Here is a 12543-nt window from a genome sequence, read left to right as displayed (position 1 = left end):
GAATGCTTATTTTCTGAAATCATGTACATTCCAGTATTTTCCCCTTCTGGGCTTAATGTGGGCTTAAAATGGGCACATGGCCACAACTAAGTAAATGTACATAGTAACGGTACTAACAATCATTAAGTGGAGTAGCCACTTTAGATTATTTATGTTGGGTATTATGGAAGTACCCACAGGCTACATGGACAATGCACAGCTGACTTTGTAACTCTTATGTCAATCTCCGGAATTTAAAATGTTATATCAGTGCTAGTCTAAAGATTCCACTATCAGTCCAGTGTGATATTGCAATTTCAGATGTGTCAGTTCTACAACAATAGAAGTATTCACAACAGATATTTATTCAAAGGAAGTCCCATTGAGTGTATGGGAGGGTGCTTATTCCCAGGTAATTAGGAAATGACTGGGTACTTAGGAAAATGTAGTTGGATTAGGATTTTGAAATGTTGTAGAGAAAATTCTGGCTATTGAGCTAATTTGTGATTTGGAAGAAACTATATAATCTCTTTCCTTCCTGTCTATGTAACCATTTAAATGTTAGTAACTTCTCTTGTTGGGCAGTTTGTATTCTTTGAAGGCCAAATTTCATGCAGAGAAACACATTGGCAAAGAAAACTGTAAATAGTGCCAGCTACAATGGCTCATTGAGAGCTATTATTATTTTGAAGTTTGTTTCAGCTGGATCTTACTAAAGAACTTTGTCTCACCCAATATTAATAAGGGTATCAGATAGTATTGTGAATCAGTGTTTAGGGAGGGATAAATAAGCCCACAATTATGTTTAAATATCATTTAGCGCTCTGCTCAAGTTAGAATTATCCTCATGTCTGGATATTTATACTTATCTATAGTAGCCAGACACAGTGGCTCAGTGGCTAAGACGCTGAGCTTCTCGATCAGAGAGGTAAGCAGTTCGAATCCCTAGCAATGCATAATGGAGTGAGCTCCTGTTACTTGTCCCAGCTTCTGCCAACCTAGCAGTTCGAAAGCATGTAAAAAAGCAAGTAGAAAATTAGGAACCACCTTTGGTGGAAGGCAACAGTGTTCCATGTGCCTTTGGCATTTAGTCATGACCACAGAGACATCTTCAGACAGCCCTGGCTCTTCGGCTTTGAAATGGAGATGAGCACCACCCCCTAGAGTTGGGAACAACAAGCACATATGTGCGAGGGGAACCTTCACCTGTATAGTAGTTGGAAAGTTGAATCGTGGCAACTGGGTTAATTTTTGTTAGCTTGAGATGCTTCACTGCTCATCCAAGCAGCTTCATCAGTCAGAGCAAGCTGTTAGGCAGGGAATCATTGGAATGTTCAAATTATACCAACCTCGGGGGTTTCCTCCCCCAAATGTGTTGCAATATGCCAACACTGGATGACTCTCCGTCATCCAAGCAAAGATGTCAGAAGGTTGAATCATGACAACTAGAGTATTTTTATAGCCTATTGTAGCTATTCCCCCATCCATCCTCAGGTAGACCAAACACTTATACAGTACAGAAATGTTATAATTACAGGTCTGTTTTAAATTCTTCACTACTGATTTAGTAGCAATCAACTCAAAAGCAAACCATCTTGCATTAGTTTTTAGCCTATTGCTCAGCTAGCATTTTTGACTCTTCTTTTGTCCATTGCATTGTAGCAGGTGCCATAGGAAAGCAGTGCCAAGTCTCCCATTGACTCACCCCCATCCATTGCTATTCATATGAGTCATAAGAACAATAATTTCCAAGATTGCCATTTGTACTTTTTTAAAAATCTGTTCTCCCCATTCTTTTCATTCCTATGTAATTTTAAGCTTGTTAGCAGGGATTGTCTATGAAGATTCTTAGTCATCCAGGTCATAGTTGTCCCAAAGCTGCTTTTTCAAAAGGCAACTGGACTTTCTTTGTTTTTCCTTGAAGAAGTTTCGCTTCTCATCTGAAGAAGCTTCTTGGATGAGAAGGGAAATGTCTTCAGGGAAAAACAAAGGAAGGCCAGTTGCCTTTTGAAAAAGTACCTTTGAGTTAGTAGGGATTACTTTTTTAAACAATTGATAAAATATAAACAGATTTGGAAGCATTTTCAGCTAATGTGGTTTATAAAACATGCTTAAAGTAATATACATGCAGACTCTAATCTTTATAATAGGAGTTGTCTTGCATGCACATTACATTGTCTTACAGATGTTTCCTTTTAGGATCCTTGGAAAATTTCTCCAAGGTTAGTTGCTTTGGCGATGAAAAGTGGCCATGTGGCATCTTAGCTTTATAATGACTGTACTGCAGATTTGAAAGTGGGCTAGTCAAAGCACCCCATCAGAAAAGCACTCTGACTCCCTTTGCTTTTTCAGTGATTTATAAAAGAAGAAACTAGCAGTAATTTCTAAAACAAGCCTGGACAAATTGCAAAGCACACCAGCTTTATCTAATTGGCAAAAAAAAAAGAGAAGTATGCCCTCCTCCTATTCCTCCTCCCCTAGGAATGTATGCAGGCTGGCATACATTCCTATGGGATGATAAAAAATGTGTAAATGTGTTGTACGTCTAAGTTTTGTGTGTGTGTATTTTACATGTTTGTTAATAAAATTGAAAAATTGAAAAAAAGAGAAGTATGATCAAAAGATGAGTTCACTTTACAAATATTTTAAATGAATTTGTGGGAGATTATTATACAAAACGATTCAGTTGAAACTTTGCTTCCCTCTCTAATAATCCACTGTATTCAGAATGAAGTAATATTGCATGTTGCAATAGGCGATCTTTTAAATTATAAGCCCAATGGCAAGAATTGTTTTATAATTAATCTTTCATTGACCAAGACCCTTCCTTCCTTTTTTTGACTGAGGACTGAAGCTTTTCAAAAAGGAATTAATACATGAAAAAAGTGTTACAGTTTCCACTAACAGTATGTAAGACTTTCAGGAATCCATAGATTGGACATCAGTAGTACTGGAGACCTGAAGCTTGGATGGGAAGATTGACATGCACCTGTAGGAGTGAGTTGTACAGAAAGAAGAGAGAAGAAATAGACACACTTGCAACAGATTTAAGTAACATAATTATTTCCAAGATGAGCCATAATGGTGAAAAGCTCACCTAAAAAAAGCCCCAACAACTGGAGAAGATCCAAAGAACAAACATTATTATTTCCATGCTAGTTCTATTCCACCCCCCTCCCCACAAATGCCATCACTCTGCTTAACAACTAATTCCCACAACACTATCAAATAATTTACTAAGACTATATTATTATTATTATTATTCTCTTCCTTCCTAGTATCTATCTCTTCCTACTTATGACTATAACCATGTTGCTTGTATCTTTCAATTATATTGTTTCATTTGATTCCTAATAGGATTTGATAGCTTATTAGTAACCTATGACTATCACTAGGTGTTGTATCTTTTTATTCTTGATGAATGTATTTTATTCCCCTTATGTACACTGAGAGCATATACACCAAAGACAAATTCCTTGTGTGTGCAATCACACTTGGCCAATAAAGAATTCTATTCTATTCTTCTGTGACATAGCTGTGGCGTAGATCACAAAAAATGTGAGCATCTATGCACTCTATATCCAAAGGAGACCCAATAGAATTGCTTTACAGCCAATAAAGAAGCGAGGCCACTCTAAAGCAGGCTGGGGTATCATTCATAGTGGATCATTTAATTTTGAGCACATTCTTTGGAATGCAACATAGTAGCTCTGCGGTATGAGAGGGGTTTGTTATTGCAACAAGCTGACCTTGTTGGGGGGAAAAGGGAATGAGAAGGAAGCAGAGCAATATACGTACATTTTTGAATATATTGCCTTTGGTTTAGTCATAAAGCTGTGTTTAATAAATTGCATCATAACATGAATTTGCTACTTAAAGGAGCCTGAGAGAAATACAATTAAAAGGACATATGCAATAGCATGTACAAGAATGGTTGTATAATGGTATAATTCAAGACACGTTCTTAATTCCAAATCACCAAAGACACTACTGATAAAACTATAACACACTTTTCAAATATTAAACACAGCAGGGAGGAGAAAATGTACACATTAAAAGCACTGGAAACGAACAGTTGTGCGTTGACATATTGACTAGACTAGAGCATTTTCTCCTTGCTGTTAAATTGGCTGAAAACCTTGTCAATAGCACTTCCTAGTGGTGGATGGAAGGAAGTAAAACAAGCATGTCTTGGCTTTGTAGTTCTTTACTTTTACACCCATAGAACCTTTCTCATACCGACGGGAATGTTAAGGCGTCTACTTCGCATGGCATTCACCACTCATACTTTTTGTGCAGGGTTTAGTGCAATCTTTAGATAGTTAATATAGATATCTCAGTAGAAAACTTAAGCTGACTTCGCTGGTTTTTTATTTTTTAATTATGTTACCCAGCCAGAAGCCTGTGTCCCAAAGGTGCTTTTTCAAGGGGCAACTGGACTTTCTGGTTTTTCTTTGAAGACGTTTCGCTTCTTGGACGAGAAGCGAAACGTCTTCAAAGAAAAACCAGAAAGTCCAGTTGCCTCTTGAAAAAAAGCACCTTTTGGACAACCATGACCTGGGTGACTGAGAATCTCCACATAAATTCAGAAACCTGTGTGTTTTCCCCAACGCAAGAGGAGTTAAAACAGGTCTCCGCGTTTTCAGAAACGGGACAAGAATTATTTGTTTTGTATGAATTGCAATTCGACACCTGCAACACCTAGCGCTGATCCACTCAGCGCGCAACTCCGCCGTTATAACTTGGGGAGATTGGTTTGTGGTAATGTTGTTTCTTCCCCCATTACCGTACCCGTAACAGAACAACAGATTTGGAAGGGACCTTAGAGGTCTTCTAGTCCAACCCTTGAAGTCTTCTAACGCAATACCTGAAGATTTCGGGAAAACTCGACATCTTAGGGAAAATTTCGACCAGTGATGACGCTATTGCACAATTCTACCTTTTATTTCGTCCTCTTCCCCCCCCCCCTTTTCTCACGGAGTAATGTAGTAATCCTCGCTCTTCATACAGAGATAGCTTTCCCGGCGAGCTGGAGTCCTGGCAGTTCAATGGCACCTTCCGTGTAATTTGGCCACAGTACGGAAGTGGTTAGCCAGCCACCGCCGCCTTTTGGCATGCTTTAACACTTCCCAGTCCAGCCTCGGATTCTGGAATTCCCTGATAGTTTCTTCTGAAGTCTGATCCTACTTTAGTATCCTATTCCAAACCACTTTAGTCTACTGCATTGGGGCAGAGGCAGGCTTGCTTTCTAGGCATTACTAATTATCTCACGATAGGAGACGGAGAGGGAAAAGACTGAGCTGCGATACTTCCGCGGACGCTAGTTGAAAAGATCGGGGAAGGAGAAAGAACTAGGATAGAGATGTTCTCCAAGCTGGCGCCCCCTCCCCCCCCCATCAAGTAACCGTCTGCCGGGGAATGATGGGATTTGCCGCTCAACACACACGCCAAGCATATGCTAATATGTACAGTGAAGAGCTGTAAATTATTAACAGGGAAACGGGACAGAAGCACAGAAGGGGAAATACGTTTCCATCCGGAAAACGCTTCAATCATAGCGTGTCCCGACGTCTTGTTCCCCCGCAGCATATCTTTAGATAGGAGGGGGCGGAGTCGAGAGAAAGACGCCGCCTTTGCTTTGCATCCTTGGGTAGCAGGAGACCCGGTTGGTGGATTGGGCTCCACCGCAGCATGATGGGAAAATCCTTCTAGCATCCGGCATGGAGCTTCGGGTGATGCCCGACGCCGAGAAGGGTCTTTGCGGGGGGAGCCGCCGCTCCCGCCGCTCCCGCCGCTCCGAGGCACGGCAAGGAGATTGAGCCGGCGGCCTTTTCCGAGCAGGGCTTGGCGATGGTGTCCCAGGCGGTGCAGCTGCTCCGGCAGGGAGTCTGGGCAGCGTTGACCGGAGGCTGGTACCACGATCCGGAGCAAAGCAAATTCACCAACAGCTGCCATCTCTACCTCTGGCTGTTCTTGTTGCTTCTGCCTATGGCGCTGCACTTGGTGAGTCTGGAGTCTGATCGGCCGGCGGAAGGTCTGGGCACACAAGGAAGAGGAGGATGAGGGGTCCTTTGGTAGGCCTCTGATGTGGGGAAGAGGCACATGTTGCCTTCTTATCTACCAGGTTAGAGATAGAGGACTTTAGATAGATTGCTGGGTGTAGAGGAAAGGTGTGAGGGGAAGGATTTAACAGACAAAAAGCAGTGACTGGAAAAGGAATCTCAAAAGTTTTATCAACTGTGATGGCTTAATGTAACTTTGTTGCTTGTATCCTTACCATTTATATTGATATTGATTATTTCCTGATTGCTTATTTGTACCTTATGACTATCATTAAGTGTTGTACCTTATGATTCTTGACGAAAGTATTTTGCCTTTCTATGTACACTGAGACCATATGCACTAAAGACAAATTCCTTGTGTGTCCAATCACACTTGGCCAATAAAGAATTCTATTCTATTCTATTCCATTCCATTCCATTCTTTATTATTAATTGTAACAAAAATATTTCTGTCCCTTGTTACAGAACTTTGAATTGATTGTGCTTTGATGACACAGCAAGTCTCAAACACTAAGTGTATTAACAACATTAAACTGGGTATATAAAGAGTTAATAGGTAGTTCTGTCAGTTATGGGTATAGTACCTAAGGTCTGGTTTGCAACATTAACATGCTCAAGTAAAGTTTCTTTCACTCACTCACACATGCATGCACGAACATTATTTTTGGAGAGTTAAACCAAAAAATGAAGTATAAAATAAATACAAAGCATAATAGCTTCTTAACATTAAAGAAAAATGATAATATGACAATCACTAGCATATTGAGTTATAATCTCTAATCCATTCACCAGCCATGAATTCTATTAGCAAATGATTGTATTTCAACCCTAGTTCTCATATCTAAAACCTGAAAAGGAACAATGCTAGGGTATCTACAGGCTTCTATAGATGACACATTTCAAACAATTAGCAAGGGAACAAGGCAAATATCAGCTGTATAATTATAGTTATTGTTTTAAAAAAGCACAACAGTATTAATCATCATGTTATTTAAATATCATTTTTGATGATGAGCTTGACTTCATTATTCTTTTGTCTAGGCATGTCCCCCCACTGCCATCACAGCTATCATCTACTGTGGTTCTGTGACCTTATTTTTCATGATAATAAAGGTGATCTCTTATCGCCTGCACCTGATGTTTGACAAAGGAGAGATGATTCAACAAAAGCTCCCTTGTAAGGAAGGGAAACAAAATAAAAAATATAAAAGAGACAATGCAATTCAGCATAAAAATCTCAGGTAAGTTTACTTCTCTATACAAGGCTATTGAGTGTCACCTGAACTCATTCTGAAGAATATGTGTATTCTTAAAATATGCACTTCACACATGTGATAAGAGTCTACAGATAAATCACTTATTCCAAAACTATGGGATCAAATGGATGCTAGAAATTTATCCAGTCATAACATGTTTGTTGATCATGGCTAACAGCTATTTTAGGAAAATAATAAAAATTATTCCTTGAAGAATAATTGATTGGCATTACTGCCATATTTCTAATAATACTATGCACACCCCTGTTTGCATCAGAGCTCATTATGTCCAATAACAAGAAACAAACTGAGATGATGTTTTAAAAACTTAAAGGATCCATAGGAAGCTGCCTTACATGAATCAAATAGCTGGTATATATGGATGGATGGCAACCGACTAAAACTCAACCCTTCCAAGACGGAGTGGCTGTGGCTTCCGGCCTCCCGGTTCAACCAGGTGCTTCCATCTCTGGCCATCGGGGGCGTGCAACTAGCCCCCATGGAACAGGTGCGCAATTTGGGCGTCCTCCTAGATGCCCGGCTGTCCATGGATGACCATGTAACAGCCGTGGCAAGGGGGGCGTTCCATCAGGTCCGCCTGATGCGCCAATTGCGCCCCTTATTGGACCGGGATGCCCTACGCACAGTCACCCATGCGCTAGTGACGTCTCGCCTGGACTACTGCAATGCTCTCTACATGGGGCTTCCCTTGAGATGCACTCGGAGACTGCAGTTGGTCCAGAACGCGGCCGCGCGGGTGATTATGGGGAGGACTAGATACTCCCCTGTAACACCTCTCCTGCGCGAGCTGCACTGGCTTCCTGTAGTCTACCGAGTGCGTTTCAAGGTTTTGATTATGATCTTTAAAGCGCTTCATGGCACAGGGCCTAGTTACATGCAGGATCGCATCCTGCCCCACACATCCCTGCGACCAATTCGCTCACACAGAGAGGGACTTCTCCGGGTGCCGTCCGCCAAACAGTGTCGGGGGGCGACACCCAGGAGCAGAGCCTTCTCTGTGATGGGCCCAGCCCTGTGGAATGACCTCCCCCGTGACATCAGGATTACTTCCGACCTCCGCTCCTTCCGTGTACAGCTGAAGACCCACCTCTTTCAATTATCTGGCCTGGCTCAACCGTAATTTCTCTCACTCCTCCTGACTGTCTTTTTAAATTTTAATTGTACATTGGGTCTTTTACAATTGGGGTATTTTAATGGGGATTTTAACTGTCTAAATGATGTAATTGGTTACCTCCTCCGTGCATGTGTGTCTCTGTATTTTTGTATGTTTATGTGTTTGTACACATGTTTTTATGTTCTATATGCCCATTGTACGCCGCCCCGAGTCCTGCCTGGAAAGGGAGCGGCTAATAAATTCAAATTTATTATTATTATTATTATATCTTGGTCAGCCAGGGTTGTCTGCAATGGGAATACTTTAACTATTTGAATGCAGAGAACGTCTGTATCAATCATCATCCCCCCACCTTATAATTTCCAGTATTTAGTCAGAGTTATTTAACTTATTTCTGTGGGGTCCTTGGTTGTACCTTATGATTCTTGACGAAAGTATTTTGCCTTTCTATGTACACTGAGACCATATGCACCAAAGACAAATTCCTTGTGTGTCCAATCACACTTGGCCAATAAAGAATTCTATTCTATTCTATTCTATTCTATTCCATTCCATTCCATTCCATTCCATTCTTTATTATTAATTGTAACAAAAATATTTCTGTCCCTTGTTACAGAACTTTGAATTGATTGTGCTTTGATGACACAGCAAGTCTCAAACACTAAGTGTATTAACAACATTAAACTGGGTATATAAAGAGTTAATAGGTAGTCCTTGGTGCTCTTTGAGCCTGCTTCTTTTCTTGCAGACATTTTATTACCCAACTAGGTAACATCAACAGAGCACTCCACAGTTCAACTCTGATTTGAAGCAAGAAATGCTGGAACGTGAACCTTCTCTAATTACAAAGCTTTTGGTCACCATGCCATTATGGCTGGGTCTTCCTAGATTAGTTGATGCTTATCTAGAACCAATGAGGCATCTGTTTCAAATTATCCCTTAAGAAAGTTAATGACATTTCTGAATCAGCTTGTAATAAGCACAGCATCTTTGAAAATGAATTATTCCTTATCTAATAATGATTACTAACTTTTTTGCATATGCATTATTTTGAACAGCAATAACATAGGAGACAATGGTGCAGTTGAAGAGACTAAGCATAATGGTTCAACATCGACCATCCACAATAGCATCAAAGGGCAGGCTATTCTCTCTCATTACCCTTCGGGAAGCCTGGTTGGTAAACATTTCTCTATAATAATATTCCTGTATTTTTCACTCTATATATGCCACTGGTGCCTTATTACAACAACAAATGCAATATGGGTTTTTTAAAAAAATATCACCCTCCTCTCACCATTTCTTTTTCTTTTCTTAATAAAACAATATACACATTGTGCTCCAAGGTTTTGCATGTTACCCCTGGAGAGAAGCAGGAACAGGGAAGCTGTTATGATACATTTTGCTTCATTCCACTAAGAGTTTAGAAAAGGGAGTGGAATTTTCTCCTCATGGCATTCATGAAACGCTAGGTGTTTTTCATTTTGGCAATTACTCTAGAAGTAAACTTGAAAGCATGATGGCCCCAAATTCTAAATAATTATGGAAAGTAACAGGGGAATTGAAAACTAAAAAAAAAAAAACCTTGGATCTGGGCCTTGTGGGAAAATGTCATCAGCACTGAGAAATGAGTATTCAAGTGAGTGGAAGACTGTTAAGCTGAATCTGGTACTTGGTCTAATAAGTCCCCTGCTTCTTCACAAAAATGCTGTCTTGTAACAAAACAAATTGAAAAGTTTTATTTATATTTAGAGCCTAGTCTAACAAAGAGTGATTATCCCAAGGTCAGCCAGAAAACTTCATAGTTCAATAGAAACATCTTGGGACATCTAGGTCCATATTTAACACTTTAACTACCATATTTTTTGGAGTATAAAATGCACCTTTCCCCCCCTAAAGTGAAACTTGCTGTTTCCTGCAACAGGCAAATTGTGGGAGGCAGAGGCAGATTTTTTTTTCTTCTAATCAGGCTAAACTGAAACAGGCTGTTTGCTGCAAGGAGGTAGGTCAATAACTATAAATGTCTATAGAATATTCAAATTATTAGACTTATTTTTTAAAGACTGCTTTATTATTGTTCTAGACAACTTAACAAGAAGCTTTTTAAAATAAATGCTTGATCTGATGAGGCCGAGTGCTATTGTATCTTCTTTTAAATAACAGAATAATGTATACTTCCAGAAAGCCACATCAATTTTAACAGCATCTGTACAAGTACAGTCTGAAATGTAACACCACAAACAGTGTATATCTTCTGTACTGTTTGCTGTTTGCTGCAAGGAGGCAAATTGCTGGGAGGCAGGGGCAGATTTTCCCCCCTTGTTTTCCTCCCTAAAAGCTAGGTGCATCTTATACTTCGGAGCATCTTATACTCTGAAAAATACGGTATTTCACTGGATTAGTTCTCCATCATAGTAGAAGCTCTGTATCAATCAGCAGGAATGATATGCTTCCCCACATTATAATTTCCAGTTTTAGTCAGAATTATTTAACTTCCTTCTGTGGGAATTCCTGGTGCTGCCTGAGCCTGCTTTTTTTCCTGCAGACATTATATTACCCATCTAGGTAATATCATCAGTGCACCCTACAGTTCAACCCGGAGCTGAAAATATTCTCTTCTATTGGTAACTTCTTTCTTTATTGTGAAATACAGTCTGAACAAAACAGATAACCCAATGCCTATACCGCATGCTTTCTTGTAAACATGTTTGTCTGGCAAGCTTTCTTGCTGTATATTTAAATCCAAGGATTTTATTCATTAATCTTGGGGTTCCATTGGTTTAATGGAACATGGGACATAATTACATTATTTATTGCTTTGAAACCCATGTAATGGTACATTTACAGTTACCTCATTTTAATTGATGTATTTCATTTCAGAATCTGCCAGCTCAAGAAACCATTGAAGATCTGAAAGGTATGCTTCAAACAATATTATATAGCAGAGGTGGACAACTATGGCAATGTGAGGCTGTGAATGAGTTTGGGTCTTTTGGTCTGACTGCATGTGTTCTTGCAATCTGGTGGTTAGCTTCCTCCCCATTTGTCTAACCACCAGATCAGTGGTGGGATTCAAGTTTTTTTTAACACCGGTTCTGTGGCCATGGCTTGGTGAGCATGGCATGGCTTGGTGGGCATGGCTTGATGGGCCTGGCAGGGGAAGGATACTGAAAAATCCCCATTTCGTCCTAATGAGCTGGGACTTGCGAGGCAGAGAATAGATGTGGATAGGGCCAGTCAGAGGTGCTATTTATTGGTTCTCCGAACTACTCAAAACTTCCACTCCAGAACTGGTCAGAACCTGCTGAATACCCCCTCTGCACCAGATTGCAAAAACACAAGTAAGTGGTCAGACCAGGAGACCCAAACTAATTGATAGCCTCACATTGCAATGAAGAAGGACATACATTTCATTTTACAGCAACTAAGATCATTGGCCATGCAGGCACAAAGATATCCAGGGAAATAATTGAAGTCCAGAAAACAGGCCCCTTATCAGTTAACAGGATTGCTGAATTACTACCAGTTTATCAAATACCTAGGAGCCGAGGGCTTGGCAACTCAAGGAAACGACAGCCAATCACCAGCTGTCAATACATCAATAGCCAATAGGAAAACAACCCATAAACAACTCACAAAGCAGCCCAAAGCACATATTTCATTAGAGAAATTCCATGAAGAAGGACTTCAGCATGAATCCAAAAGCTCGGAAGAATAATTCTCTGATCCCAGAGACCGACCCAAATTCTATTTTGCATCATTATCCTGGAACCCATATATTTGCCTTCATTCGTGTTTTCAGCATTTTTAACAGCAATATTTTTTGAATTTTGAAGACAGAGTCATTGACTAAGTTGAGTAGCTATAGAAATTAAATAAACAAACAAATAAATAAGTGGTTTTTACCTTTAAAAAATAATGTTACATACTGAATATATTTTTCATGATTTTCTATTGATCTATATTATTTCTTGTAGATTCTAACTCTCAAAAATAATACTAGGTGCTGTCAATTTAAATTGGGACATATTCACTTTCCATTCCAAGCAATGGGATTTAAGGGCACATTAACTGCTAATCTTAAATAATTTTTCTGGAATGTCTTTTCTGA

At 39.8% G+C, this 12543-nt stretch overlaps 1 protein-coding gene across 1 annotated transcript in view; it reads left to right on the top strand.

The window, feature by feature from the left end:
* The first annotated feature begins 5575 nt into the window (after positions 1–5575).
* The window catches only part of PCNX2 (pecanex 2), a 117423-nt gene continuing 110455 nt past the window's right edge, over positions 5576–12543 (top strand). The window contains exons 1-4 of the mRNA XM_081940126.1: positions 5576–5982; positions 7083–7282; positions 9491–9608; positions 11313–11349. Coding sequence (XP_081796252.1) covers positions 5830–5982; positions 7083–7282; positions 9491–9608; positions 11313–11349 — 508 coding nt within the window. The 5' untranslated portion in view covers positions 5576–5829. The remainder of the gene's footprint in view (positions 5983–7082; positions 7283–9490; positions 9609–11312; positions 11350–12543) is intronic.

The sequence above is a fragment of the Natrix helvetica genome (assembly GCF_964273705.1).
Source record: "Natrix helvetica genome assembly, chromosome: 2".
Classification (NCBI taxonomy): Eukaryota; Metazoa; Chordata; class Lepidosauria; order Squamata; family Natricidae; genus Natrix; species Natrix helvetica.
Note: the sequence above shows the minus strand (reverse complement) of the source record. Positions and strands in the feature narration are given on the sequence as shown.